Here is a 15244-nt window from a genome sequence, read left to right as displayed (position 1 = left end):
AACAAAAAATTATTTTCTAAATTAATATCACAATTGTCTTCTCAATTTACCCTCCACGGGGGGGGGATTGTAGTAATATTAAGTTTTAGAGAATGTTTTAATTTTTGTTTTATTGTATGTTTCATGTGTAACACCTAAGATTCTGAATTCCCTTAGACATGTTTTTGAGAACTCTCATTGTTTGATTTGATTATTAGCAAATCTATTTAAAGTTGTGTTAAGCTCAATTTTGTAGGAAATTTTCCTGGCTGATTACCAGCATCCACATATCAACACCTGAAAATACTTTTATTCCACAACTATACCCAGAAGACATCCCAAGAATAATCTGAGAAAAGACTTCCAAAGACTTAAATGGACATTTTCCTGTTTTCCTTTTCCACATCGTATACACTGTTTATAATGTCCACTTACTAAAGTGGAGTGACCCCTTTAGCCTTTGTCAATGCATTGCTCAATTTCTTTTTCTCTTTTTTCATTCTCTTTACTTAGTTAGCCATAAGCAACAGTAATGTTATTGCTTCGTGCGAAGAAATGATGTTTCTTTGCTTGAAGCATGGGGGGACTGTGAGAATTGTAATGACACCTCAGCTGGAGAGACACTGTAGGGAAGCTCTGCCATTAGGAAAAAGCATTCGATTTAGAGACCATGTGACTTTAGCATCCAGAAGTTAGGTCTATAGAACCACCTGTTGTCAATCAGAGCTACCACCCAATTAGCTTGGAGCTGTGTGTGTGTGTGTGTGGATGGCCCTGTTTCCTATTGGAGAGGAAGTTTCTGGGAGGAGGAAGAAGCGAGTGAGCTCTTTTACCCAGGACCTCATTCTGAGTGGAGCTGAGATGCTGGCTCCCTGAGATAGATAGAAGAAAGAATCTTGGCCTCTTTCTCCTCACCAAATTCTTATGCTCCTTAATAAATACTTAAAAGTCTAAACTCTTGCTAAAGCTTATAATTTATGGTGGACACTCATTAGATTTTTAGCCCCATACAGATAGCAACCCTTACAGTAATCAAATTTCTAGAATTTTACTAAAGCACACTTGGGGTGTGTTGGGGGATTTGGGGGTGGTGGGATGGGGTAATTTCTTATGACAAGTTCTCCCTTAAGGAAACTTATTGGGATACGCTTAAGTACTGCCTTCTAGTGGCAGTGAGTAATATTGAAAAGAATAAATATGCCTAGGTGAAAACAAGCACACTTATACCATTCCCTAAGGCTTTTCTTCAGAAAATTCTCCAACTGCCTTCAATAATTTCTCATATAGCATCATCTTGAGGTTCTTCCCCAATCTTGTTACACTCCTTGAGAGACTCTCCAGCTTATCAAGGTCCTCCCTAACTTTGGACACTTGGATGTAATACTATGTTCCATATATGTTCTTATCAGGAGAGAAATGTAGTAGATTGGCACCAATATGGACATTGTACTAATTACTCAATATATTCATATATATAATAATATAACATAACATATGATAAAATAAATTCCATTATGTAAATAGAAAACATTTAAAATGTTATATTAATATGCAATACATATTAAATAAATATAAAATATACAATCATATATAATATGAAATAATATATAATTTATATATGTGTATATGTGTATCTATCTATCTATCTTTCTCTCTATCTTCCTGTAAACCATTGCCCACTTCTCAGATTCTTCTCCACCATCATCATACTCCCAGGAAAAGTTCATCACCCTGATATAATCTAGAGACTATATCAGCTTTATATCAGCTTTGGTACTCACACCTCATCAATATTGTTTGTGGTCTCTGGTCCTCTGAATGGAAAGTTGGAGGGTGGAGCACCAACTCTTCCCAAAGCCTCCATTTAAAGAAGACTCAGAATTCCCAGACAGTTCTCCATTCCCTTCTATTTGCACTGCTTGGTTTGACTCTTCCATCATCAAGCTCCTGGGCATGGTTACCTTCTCCTTGCACCTCCTCCCCTTTTAGCTTTCTTTTGTATATTGTTTTCCCCTATTACCATGGAGGATTAGGCCATTGCCAGTCACCCTGATCTTGCCACTGGACTCTGATGACTCTGAGGAGATAGTAAGGCAGATGATTTTGCACAGCTCTGCCTCACTTAAATCCAATTGACTGCAAGTCAAGATATCACCTGATGTCATGGTCCTCTTCAGAGATCAAGGACAGACAACAAAAAACAGTGGTAGCCATGTCCAGGGTGAGGGATGGGGAATGGGGGGAGAAAGAAAAAAAAAGAAATTTACATGACAATTTTGTTGTATATTTGAAAGAAATAGCAAGTTGTGCCTAGTAGATTTGTAGTTTCCTGTGCAATCATCTTTTTTTATTGTACTATTATGGAAATGTTTTATTCCATACATTAAGAATAAAATAGAAAAATACTTTCAATCTCAGACATTTAGCTATGTGACCTGGGGAAATCATTTAAATTGTTGCCTGCCTCAGTTTCCTCCTCTTTAAAATGGTATAATAATAATAGCATCTACTTCTCAAGTTTGTTGTGAGGATAAAATCCCATTTTAAAAGCCCTTGGAAAACCTTAAAAATCTATATAAATGTTAGCTACTGTAGTTGTTATTTCTATTATTATAGTTGTTGTTACCAGAGCAGGAAGAAGTTGGTAGAGCTGATTGGTGTCTGGGGAGTGACACTACAATAATGTCAGGTCCCAGCAGTTATAGTATATAATGTCCAAATTTGATTTCACGATTTCATTGAGTTCCATCTATAGCATTTTTTTTTTCAGTGCCTATACCCAACAATTTGCATAGGATGCTCACAACCTGGGCTTTTAGTACCTTACCCATGGCTCACAGGTCCTGGGCTTCTGCAAGTAATAGATCCAGATTTGGATTGTCTTTTGTTGCCCATAAATCCAGTAACACAAAAGAGAATGTACACATGTTACAGGGAGGAATAACCAGAAATCAGGAACAAATTAATGCCAAGGTGTAAATTAATGCTATTCTTGTGGAAAAAAATAGTGAGATGTGGCCTGAATGGTTGTGCAATTAGGCAGATTCAGAACTGGTTAAATGGTGGGGCTCAAAAAGATGTTATTAGTGGTTCAATGTCAACTTGAGACCTACAAAGTGGGACCTCATACACTAGTCATTGAAGGAAAATCCAGTGCATGAATGAACAAAAACAATACTTACATTATACACAGGAGGGTGTTTAATAGTGTGTGTGGGGGAGGGGCAGTAGATGAGTGTCTCAGTTCAAGAATAGGGGAGGGGGAAGATCTGGGAGAGCCTTATAGCTAGACTTAAGGGAGGGAAGCAGCATAGGCAGGGAATAAGCGTCCATTTTGGGGGATGCTTAAAAGCTACCAGGATCAGTATCAAGACACTTCCTTGATTCTGGCTCTGGGTAAGAGACAGGCAAATCTAGGATAAACAAATAGAGACTGGGTTCAGTGACTGATCTATGTCAGATTTGCATCCACAAAGGGGGCAGGATTCTTTTCTAATCTATATTAGGCACATATAATGTCATCCTGCTACTTGACCTTTTCCTCCATCTGGGGTCCTGCATAAAACAAAGAGAACTGCTGAATCCTTGGAGAGTCTGGTCTGCTATTGGATCCCTTCTGGGTAAGGTATCCTGGAGTAGCTGAGTCTCAGCAGATGCTCAGTAGAGAAAGAATGCCCAACCTACTCATTCTTTTCTTCATGATCCTGTTTCTCCTGGAGTCTGTGATAGCAATTATAGAAAATGGTTTCATCATCATAGTGCTGGGCAGGGAATGGGTGACATGTTGGAAGCTGCCCCCTGGTGACATGATCCTGGCCAGCCTGGGCATCTCCCGCCTCTTTCTACATTGGGCAGGAATTCTTAGCAACTTCCACACATATTTCTCCCCAATTGGCAGAAGTATATACCTTGGCATTTTCTGGAATTTTGCTAATATGGCCACATTCTGGATCACTACCTGGCTTGCCATTTTCTATTGTGTGAAAATTTCTTCCTTCACTCACCCAATCTTCCTCTGGCTGAAGTGGAGGATTTCCAGATGGGTCCCCTGCCTACTGTTGTGTTCTCCACTGATATCCATTTTGACATGCATCCCATATTTTATAAACACCTATCATATTCTCCAACTTCCAGTCTCTGGGAATTATTCAGAAAAGACTACTTTGGAAGATAGGATATATGGATTGCAGAGGCATTTCTTATTACCTCAGAGAATAATTCTTTTGTTAATTCCTTTCCTCTTTTTCCTGGTCTCCACCATCTTGCTCATTTCCTCCCTGTGCAGACATTTGGGGAACATGCAGCAACATAATGCTGGTTTTCTGGATCCAAGTATGCAGGTCTATATTACAACCCTGAAGTCACTTTTCTTCTTTCTCATCCTCTATACATCATACCTTCTCCCTCTGCTCATCAGCATCATGATACCACTTTCAGTTTGCAGCTCTCAGTATTGGGTATGGGAGGTAGTGACCTATGCTGGCATTTCCATCCATCCCGCCTTTCTGATCCTGAATAGCTTAAAACTGAGAAGGGCTCTGAAGAAGATGCTTCATGAACCACAGGCTGCTTAGTGGCAATTCAGCTCTGAAGTGACTGATCTTTAGCATTATCATTATTGCTGTTTGTGACTTAGATGCATAAGGCTTAGAAATATGGAAATTTGTTTTGATTTGTGGACCCTACCTTTAGGCTGAGATTAGAAAGCCTTAGGCCCTCAGGGTCTCTCCCCCTCCTCCTAGGCTTCAGCTGAGGGAAAAAGCCCCGTGGGCTATACAAGGCCAGGTCAGACAGCTGGGGGGAAAAAAAAAGCCCCCAGCTCCCTTCGACCTGAGCGGAGCTATCTAAAGGATAGCCTGTGCTGAGGCATGAGGCTCGAGAGCACCCCCCACCCCAGCTGCAGCTCTGGCTGGCATATTAGCTTGGTCTGTGGGGGCGAAGGAAGCCCCGAGATTTGAATGGAGAGAAGAAAAGGTATACATAGACCAGGAGGACAGACTGGGGCGGGGGCTGACTAGGGGCTGAGGACAGACTAGATAGACAAGACTCAGTGGTTCGTATGGACTAGAAGAGGTCAAGAGGAGGCTGAGGAGAAGGCAAAGATTGGAGACTAGAGACAGGGCTACAAGGACGCAGGAGGCTGAAGGGCAAACTGACAGAGCAGACAGAAGGTTACAGGCCTTAATATGAACCAGGGAAAGTATAACGTGCCCTGAGGTCAAAGGTGGCTAAGGCCCTTATTGTATTCAAGAAGTTCGAATCCCGGCAGGTGGGAAAGAGACACAGTGGAAAGAGACGGCAGGAAAGCAGTCAGGTTGTACTTTATTTCCCTATATTCCTAATTTGAAATAGTATCTCATAAATAAACTCTGCTTGGATTATTTGGTTAAGAGGCTTCTTAATTTTTAGTCTATCAGTTTGGGAGCAGTGTGGTGGAACTTTATAAATGGCCCATATTAAATTAAACGCAGTCAGTTAGCCAAATAGTCAAAAGTCCCCAGATTAGTCCTCCAGTCAGATTAGCCCCCCAAAATTAGCCCTAGTCACCAAAAATATTTTTACAGAAAGGAAGGGTGAAAGGAAGGAGTGAATGAAGCAAGGAAAAAAGGAACCAAAAAGATATTTAATCATGTACTTATGATATTTTGGCACTGTATTAAGCACTAGTGATATAAATACATGGTGGGCCAAAAATCACAAATATTTAAGAAAAATAATTTTCAAAATATTAATAAAACATCAGATTCCTTTGTGACTTTTGCTGTACAATCACTTTGGCACTGTCTCTTCATACTCTCCATTTTCTTTTCCTCCACTTCCTAGTTGATTCATCCCTAAGCCTTGTTTCTTCATAATATGACACAGTTAATTGAGAGATATTTTGGAGGCCAACTTCTTCATTTTGCAGATGCAGCATTAAGGTCATGAGAGATCAAGGGATTTTTCCTGGGTTAAACAACTGGTAAATGTGTGAGGCAGAATGTGAATGCAGCTTTTCCTGATTACAAGTTTATTCTTCCTTGTGTAGTCGGTTCCATTAATCTATCTCTCTATTTTTTAATTAATACCAGATAGCTTTGATTTCATAATAAAGTATGCAGTCTAGAAGTATTTATCTATCAAGCTCTATAAAGTATTTCCTTGGTAATTTGAATGCCATGGAGATTATAAATTAATTTTGGAAGTATTAATATTCCACCAGCTATTTAAGTTTTTCTTTAGTTCTTTAAAGAAATTCTCTCACTGAATATATACAAGTACTTTGTCTGCTTTGGTGTGTCAATCTCAAGATATGTTACTTATTAATGAATTGATGAAAATTATGTAATAATGACTAATGGTGTCAGTCATTTACATTTGTCATTTATTTTCAATGTGATTGTGATTATATATTTCTAGTGTTATTTGGAATAATTGTATATTGCAATTATATCCCGAGTCATGAAACAAATTCACATTTTTTGCTTTCATCATTATCCTCAGTAGTTAAATCCATATGAGCCTTGGATTATGGGAATTTACCATTTGAGACATTAATTGCCTTTATCCTGAGTTATCAGATCCTGAGCAGCCGAGATGCCAGCCATCCATGAGGGGAATACATATAAGAGCAGGCATTGAACTGTCACAAGATGGGAGACACACATAAATTGCAGGCAGTACACTGCCCTTAGAGAAGCTGAAAGAAGGGCCATTGGCAAGAGCTGAGGTTGGCTTCTTTGGCTTCATTTCTCCAAAATTTTTTCACATAGCACCAGGCATTAATCCTGGCTTTGTGATTTCTATGGCTGGACACTTTTACCCCACCCATCTCATTCTCATTCCATGCCTGGTCTTGATACCTTCTCCAATTTGCCAGATGCCACCGGTGCTTCAATCCCATACATCTGATTAAGTCTGACTCAGTTTCCACCAATTTGTTGGGTGACATGGTTGTATATCCCATCCACCTATTTTAAGCATGGCATACTGCATTGGCTGTATACATTGCTCAAGTATGGGAATGCTCATCTCCCACTACTTTTTTCATTCTTTAGCGGTAACTTTCCTATAATTATCTCAGATATGACAGACACAATGTTGGATTTGACCTTGACATCTGTTACCAATTATATTTGATTCTTTAATTTCTCATAATAGTGTGAGGATAATTAGGAACATGATGCAAAAGTGATGAAACTAGAATATAAGTCCTTTTCTTAATTAATATCACAATTGTCTCAGCCCTGTATTAAAGAAGGGTATGTCAGCATAACTTGTGGATTCTTTTGCAAATGCCTTAAGGAGACATCCACATTTGTTAGAAGTTATAATACCTGAAATTAATCTGACAGCTTTTATATTACATCTTCTTAATTTATTCTCCAAAGGGGGGATTACAGTAATACTAAGTTAAAAATGTTTTAATTTTTTTATTATATGTGTTTCATATGTAACAACTGGACAATACATAATTGTTAAATCTCTAAAAGATTCTGAATTTCCTTACACATGTTTTTTTTAGAACTCTCATTGTTTGATTTGGTTATTGACAAACTTATTTAAAATTGTGTGAAGATAAATTCTATAGGAAACTTTCCAGCTGAGGAGACTTAATAGTTGAGTTGAACATCAGCATATGAAGATAACTGAGAGACTTCTCTGCAACCACACTTGAGACCATGTCCAGAATCCAGAGCTGCATCCAGTTGACACCACAAGAATCATCTGAGATAAGACTTCCAAAGACTTAAATGGACATTTTCTTTTTTTCCTTTTTTTTTTGTTTCCTTTTTTTCTATTGCATACACTATTTGTAATATCTACCTCCTTAAAGGGGACTGCCCCCCTCTATTTTTTGTCAATGCATCACTCAAATTCTTTTCTCTCCTTTTATTCCCTCTAACATTGTTGATCATCTAAGTCCCAATGTTAAGAACCCTTTGAAACAACACTGCTTCATTAAGAAAAACAAGCAAAGGGGGATTGTGAGAAAAATAAGGATTTTGGGGAACTTTCAGAGTCAGCCTAGGGCCTGTAGAGTCAGAGACAATAGAGTGAAACCACACCTGCCTGAGGAGACTTTTTCCCTCAGAGGGTCTGTCCTCAGGACTCTGACCTCAGAGTGTGCTGCTCATTTTAATATGGACCTCCCTCAGACCCAGTAAACCAATAGATTTGAATGATGCTAGCCAATTAGCTTTGAACAGTGTGTAAGGGATACCTCTCTTCCCTGGCCCACAGGAAGAGAGTTCTTGGGTCTGTGATGCTGGATGAGTCAGATACTCTGTTCCTTTTCTCCTCTCTATCCTAGGTAATGTAAGACTCCTGAACTTTCAGAGTCAAGAATCAAGAGACTCTATAAGAAGTAAACATTAAAGACAAATTAAGATGGCTTCAAACTTTTAACTTCGTATATGGGAAAATGTTATTGGTAACTTATAAATGTCATCATTACTTGTGTAGTTTGAAAAAGCATCTATGATGTGACTGAGTTGAGTATGATGGGATGATCCTAAAAAATAAAATTGGGTAGGGAGAGGTAAAAATGGAGGAATTATACAAAGGAGACATGAGTGGAAAAAATGGAGTTGGGGGGCCATCTAGGTGGCACAATAGATAGAGCACCAGCCCTGGAGTCAGGAGAACCTGAGTTCAAATCCAGCCTCAGACACTTGATATTTATTAGCTGTGTAACCCTGGGCAAGTCACTTAACCCCAATTGCCTCACCAAAACCAAAACAAACCAAAACAAAAGAAAACAAAATTTAAAAAGTCAATTAATATATTAAAAATGGAGTTGGATCAGATCACTTCTGATGGTCTCATTTGTTCTATATCTATGATCCTCCTATCATCTGCTTAAGGACACATAGTTAATACATGACAGGGCTTGAACCTCAGTTCCAAATTCAGTATTCTTTCCATAATATTAGTAATCCAGATTAAAAAAAATTTTTTTACTAGGTCCCTGTCCTTAGTGCCTTTCAAGGTACTAAGGTGTTCCCTCTCACACAGGATTTTTCAGATCCCTCCTCTTTCTATCTTTCTCTATTTCTGCCTGTCACAACCTCTGCCCACCTCGGTTTCTTCCTCTATAAAATTGAATAATAATAGTTCCTACTTCCCAAAATTGTTATGAGGATCAAATAAGATATTATTTGTAAAGCATTTTGCTTATTGAATTGAATTATAATTTGTTCTTTTGTTTTATGTTATTTTTTATTATGATAAAATATTTTAGTTTTTAAAGAAAAGCATTCATTATTATAATAGATAATTAAATGATTAATAATCAAGTTTCTAGAATTTTACTAAAGTACACTTAGGGTATGTTGGGGGAATTGGGGGTGGTGGGATGGGGTAACTTCTTATGACAAGTTCTCCCTTAAGGAAACTTATTGGGATATGCTTAAGTACTACCATCTAGTGGCAGTGAGTAATATTGAAAAGAATAAATATGCCTAGGTGAAAACAAGCACACTTATACCATTCCCTAAGGCTTTTCTTCAGAAAATTCTTCAACTGTCTTCAATATTGTCTCATATAACATCATCCTGAGGCTCTTCCCCAATCTTGTTACACTCCTTGAGAGACTCTTCAGCTTATCAAGGTCCTCCCTAACTTTAGACAGTTGGAATTAATACTATGTTTCATATATGTACTTACCAGGAGAGAAGTGTAGTAGATTGGCACCAATATGGACATTGTACTAATTACTCAATATATTCCTATATATAATCATATAACATATGATAAAATAAATTCCATTATGTAAATAGAAAACATTTAAAAATATTATATTAATATGCAATATACATTAAATAAATATAAAATATACCATCATATATAATATGAAATAACATATAATTTATATATGTGTGTATGTGTATCTATCTATCTATCTATCTATCTATCTATCTATCTATCTATCTATCTATCTATCTATCTATCTATCTATCTATCTATCTTTCTCTCTATCTTCCTGTAAACCATTGCCCACTTCTCAGATTCTTCTCCACCATCATCATACTCCCAGGAAAAGTTCATCACCCTGATATAGTCTAGAGACTATATCAGCTTTGGTACTCATACTTCATTAATATTGTTTGTAGTCTCTGGTCCTCTGAATGGAAGGTTGGAGGGTGGAGCACCAACCAACTCCTCCCAAAGCCTCCATCTAAAGAAGACTCAGACTTCCCAGAAAGCTCTTCATTTCCTTCTATTTGCACTGCTTGATTTGACTCCTGGGCATGGTTACCTTCTCCTTGTACCTCCTCCCCTTTTAGCTTTCTTTTGTATATTGTTTTCCCCCATTACCATGGAGGACTAGGCCATTGCCAGTCACCCTGATCTTGCCACTGGACTCTGATGACTCTGAGGAGATAGTAAGGCAGATGATTTTGCACAGCTCTGCCTCACTTAAATCCAATTGACTGCAAGTCAAGATATTACCTGATGTCATGGTCCTCTTCAGAGATCAAGGACAGACAACAAAAAACAGTGGTAGCCATGTCCAGGGTGAGGGATGGGGGAATGGGGGGAGAAAGAAAAAAAAATTTACATGAAGAAAAAAGAAATTTACATGACAATTTTGTCGAAAGAAATAGCAAGTTGTGCCTAGTAGATTTGCAGTTTCATGTGCAATCATCTTTTTTATTGTACTATTATGGAAATGTTTTATTCTTTATACATTAAGAATAAAATACAAAAAACAAACAACAAAAAAGTAAGAATAAAATAGAAAAATACTTTCAACCTCAGACGTTTAGCTATGTGACCTGGGGAAGTCATTTAATTTGTTGTCTGCCTCAATTTCCTCCTCTTTAAAATGGGATAATAATAGCATCTACTTCTCAAGTTAGTTGTGAGGATAAAATCCCATTTTAAAAGCCCTTGGAAAACCTTAAAAATCTATATAAATGCTAGCTACTCTAGTTGTTATTTCTATTATTACAGTTGTTGTTACCAGAGCAGGAAGAAGTTGGTAGAGCTGATTGGTGTCTGGGGAGTGACACTACAATAATGTCAGGTCCCAGCAGTTATAGTATATAATGTCCAAATTTGATTTCACGACTTTATTGAGTTCCATCTATAGCATTTTTTTTTCAGTGCCTATACCCAACAATTTGCATAGGATGCTCACAACCTGGGCTTTTAGTACCTTACCCATGGCTCACAGGTCCTGGGCTTCTGCAAGTAAATAGATCCAGATTTGGATTGTCTTTTGTTGCCCATAAATCCAGTAACACAAAAGAGAATGTACGCATGTTATAGGAAGGAATAACCAGAAATCTTGCTCTTAGCTAGTAGACAGCAAAGCATATTGGGGTGGAGTTGGATTGAAGAATAGGGGTTGTTTTTTTTTTGTTTCACTTTTGCTTTAACAAAAGCTGACATTAGAGGAGAAGATCAGGTGTGGAGTGACTATAAATGAGTTGCTTAATGATTTTGAGCCTCACTTTAATCATCTGTAAAATAGGGATAATGATAGCCATAGAAATTTTCTTACATGGTTGTTCTGCAGGGCAAATGAGATAAACTATATAAAATTCTATGTAAATATCAGGATTTTTACAAAATATTTTCTGGGGAAACCATCAGATACCTAGATCATGATCTCATACCCCTTATTAGGGATGAGATTTATATGGAAAAAAGGTTGGTATGATGGTAGTGGAAAGGAATCAGTCAGTCATTTAGCATTGGAGATACTAAAAAAGGTAAAAACATGGTCCCTAATTCTAATGATGAAGAAAAACATATAAATATGCACACAATATACATCAATATAAATGGAAAACAGTTTTACTAGGCAGGTCAGGGTGTGTGTCTGGGAAATACCAAGAAAAGCCTCTTGCAGAGGATGGGATTTGAGCTTCCTCTGGTTGTGAGAAGAAAGTAAGGCAGACAGAATTGCAAATATATAGGGACAGGAGATGGTGAGTTATTTGTGAGAAACATCAAGTGGGTCTAAGTAGGAAGATTGTAGAAAGTGTAAAAAAGGATAAAGTGTAAGACAGGTCAGAATGAATTAGGTTATGATGGGCTTGAAATGCCCCCATAGAGCATTTCATATTTTTCATGGGAGTCATAGATAACTACTGGAGTAGTGGGATGCTCTGATGAGACCTTCGTTTTAGAAAACCACTTTGGCAAGCGAGTAGAAGATGGAATGGACTAGGGAGAACCCTGAAGCAGGAAGACCATCCCAAGACCAATTGTTATATTGTCTCTTCCTGAGATGATGAGAACCTGAAGAACAGTGGTGGGCTAAGTGCATAGAAAAGAACATAGACAAGAGACATGAAAGTAGAAAGGATAAAATTGACAACATAATGTATATGTGTGTGTGGTGACTGTGAGTGAGGAGTTGAGAATATGAGCCTTGCTGATTTGGAGAAGGGTGGTCCCCTCCAGAGTAAGAGAAAAATTGGGAAGAGGAATTGGTTTTGTTTGGACACCTTGAGTTTAAGATGCCTAAAAGACATCCCATCTGAGATGTCCAAAAGATCATTGGTGATGTTTGTTTGGAGCTCAGGAATGATGTTATGGCAGGATTTGGGAAAAATCTGCAGAGAGATAATTTAGCCTAAGTAAACTGTGGAGATCAACAAAGGATATAGTATAGATGGAGCAGAAAAGAGGGTTGAAGATAGAGTCTTGGGGGACATCCAGGGTTGATTGGTGTGATTTAAATGGAGATGTAGAAAAGAGGACTGAGAAAGAAGTTTCATACAGGCAGGAGGAGAAGCAGGAGAGAATAGTATCACAAAAATCTAGACAGGAGAAACTCTTCAGGAGCAGAAGGCAATTGAGTTTCAAGGCTGGAGAGAGTTGAAGATGGATAAGGCTTGAGGAAAGACTTTTAGATTTGGCAATTAAGATAGCATTGGTTGTTTTGGGGAGAGCAGAAATGGTGAGGTCAGAAATCAGATTGCCAGGGGTTTTGAATGGAGTGAGAGTAGAGGATGTGGAAATACCTCATATAGATGCCTTTTCTTAAGGATGTTGGCCAAGAAAGGGAAGAGAGATCTAGAATGGTAGCTAGCAGGAAAGGTCAGATTAAATGAGAGTTAAGCATGGGTGATATGTGGGCATATTTGTAGGTAGCAGGGAAGGAACTAGGAGGTAGGAAGAGAGATGATCGAGAGACAATCTGCTTGAGAAGATGAGGTGATAGGATCAAGGGTACATGTTGAAGGGTTTGTCTTGGCAAGGAAAAGGGCCAGGTTTTCATGAAAGATGGGTAGAAGAGAGACTGATGGGACATTGGCAGGGAGAAGAAGAAACTCTCAGTGGATAGCCTTCATTTTTTTCTGTGAAGTATAGGGTGAGGTTCTCAAATGAGAGGGTAGTGGGAAGGGATGCTTTAGGGGGTATAAGGAGAAATGACAATGTATAGAACAACCACTGAGGTATATGGAATAGAAAATTGATTTAGGGGATACAAAAGGATTTCCTAGGGACTGAGAGAACCCAATTGAGATAATATATTATAATTTTGTAGTGGCCCAAGTCAGTATGGTTTTAGGATTTTCTTTACAAGACAAGGAGAGGGGTATGAGTAAAGTGTGCGAGTACTAGAAAGGGTGGCCAGGGATGAGTGTTATCAGGTGGAAACTAGGGCTTAATGAGAACCAGAAGAATGACAGTCAGAAAGGAAAAATGTTTCAGGTGAAATTTAATTTGTTAATTATGGAGTAGGCATTCCATAGAGCACAGTGGGTAGGTCAAGTAGCTCTAGAGTGGAACATTTGGGGATGTGAGTTAAGGTAGACAGAAAAAGGGGAGCAAGAAATGGGGGATGGGGAATGGTTTTTGTACATCAATATTTGGGGTTCAGAACTGTAAGGATAGAGGTATGAAGAGGCTTGATTATGCCAATCATTGAGGAATAATTCCCAGCAGAGTATCTGTGGTTGGAAAGAAGTCTATTAAGACGCAGGTGAGGGGACAACTAGGTATTACAGCGCATAAAGCACTGGCCCTGGATTCAGGAGGATCCGAGTTCAAATCCTACCTCAGACACTTGACACTTACTAGAAATGTGACCCTGGGCAAGTCCCTTAACCCTGCTTGCCCTGAAAAAAAAGTGGGGAGGCAGGTGATTAGACTATTTAAAGTTTTACCTCAATATCCAACCTTCTGGCAAATGGTGGCATTTGGGTCCTGTAAGATCTACTTAGGGGCACTCAACCAGGGCATGGTATAACCTGATGGAGGCTGGTGAGGAGTTAAGAGATGACATTTGAAGATGTTTCTAGTGAAGGATTGACTGTGGAGCACTGAAGAAGCCCTTAGGGGATGAAGATTTGATTTTTGGCTGATGTAAAGACTGTTGGGAACATCTTAAAGGAAAGACAGTTTAGAGGTTGGTAGCGGGCTCCTGAGATGATATTGGCCTCACAGAGTTCATTATCAAGGTCTTGGAGGAAAGACATGATGTGTGTGTTTGGGTTGGTTGGGCAGGTGGTAGCCAGATCCTGGACCGATGAAGGGCTTGCTGGTTAGGCTCTGGAGGGAAAACAGAGACTCCAGAGTCAAGTGTTCAGATCCCAGTGTGATTTGGGTATCCCTGAGAAGATCTTGGAAGGAAAGGACATTTCTCAACTCAAATGAGATATTATCCTAAGGTCATGGAGTACCAGGTGAGGAAGAAATAGGCTGGTTTTAAAAATAGGCTTAAGTTCCTAAGGACTTCTCCAGTTAGCTGGTTAGGTGTAGCTGACTAGGGAGTCTGGTAACAAAAGGGTTGTAATAGTTCTGGGGCTATGAACTAAAAAGAATTGGGCAGCAGAAGCCCCAAAGAAGCTGAAGACCAGTAGATGGCAACTAAGTGGCAGCAATTGAGTGCAGCTGCTTAGCAGAAATCAACAAGGAACTGATAATAGATAAATGTGGACCCTCAGTTCAGTGTAGGAAGAAGCTCTTCTGATAATATCACCAGAGGATATTAGTAGCTCTGTGGGGAAACAAGCATCAGTATTAGAAACATGAGTTACCCTGATGATGCAATTTGTGCATCCTTTCTCTCACTGGAGATATGGTAGCCCTGTGCATCTGAGAATCTTTCTTGTCACTTATTTTGCTGTGCTATCTAATGAAATGTCTTTTGCTTTGGATGAATGTAATCTCTGGTTGACTGGTAATTTCATGAGATGTGACTTTGCCTGGATTCTGACCCACAATGTGCCTAGAACCTGGCTTAGCTTTCAGGACCTCCATCTGTGAGCAGAGACACAAGCATTCCCATTTGTTTCTTTTCTCCTTAGTTCACTTTATC

At 38.7% G+C, this 15244-nt stretch overlaps 1 protein-coding gene across 1 annotated transcript; it reads left to right on the top strand.

Moving 5' to 3' along the window:
- The first annotated feature begins 3650 nt into the window (after positions 1–3650).
- LOC122727708 (taste receptor type 2 member 134-like) lies at positions 3651–4553 on the top strand. The gene has a single exon (XM_043965421.1). It carries the CDS (start codon positions 3651–3653, stop codon positions 4551–4553), a length of 903 nt encoding a protein of 300 aa, XP_043821356.1.
- The last annotated feature ends 10691 nt before the right edge of the window (positions 4554–15244 follow it).

This window comes from Dromiciops gliroides, chromosome 5, assembly GCF_019393635.1.
Source record: "Dromiciops gliroides isolate mDroGli1 chromosome 5, mDroGli1.pri, whole genome shotgun sequence".
Lineage (NCBI taxonomy): Eukaryota > Metazoa > Chordata > Mammalia > Microbiotheria > Microbiotheriidae > Dromiciops > Dromiciops gliroides.
Note: the sequence above shows the minus strand (reverse complement) of the source record. Positions and strands in the feature narration are given on the sequence as shown.

Excerpts from the sequence above, each read along its gene's own strand:
- LOC122727708 (XM_043965421.1), top strand. The coding sequence starts at position 3,651 with ATGCCCAACCTACTCATTCTTTTCTTCATGATCCTGTTTCTCCTGGAG.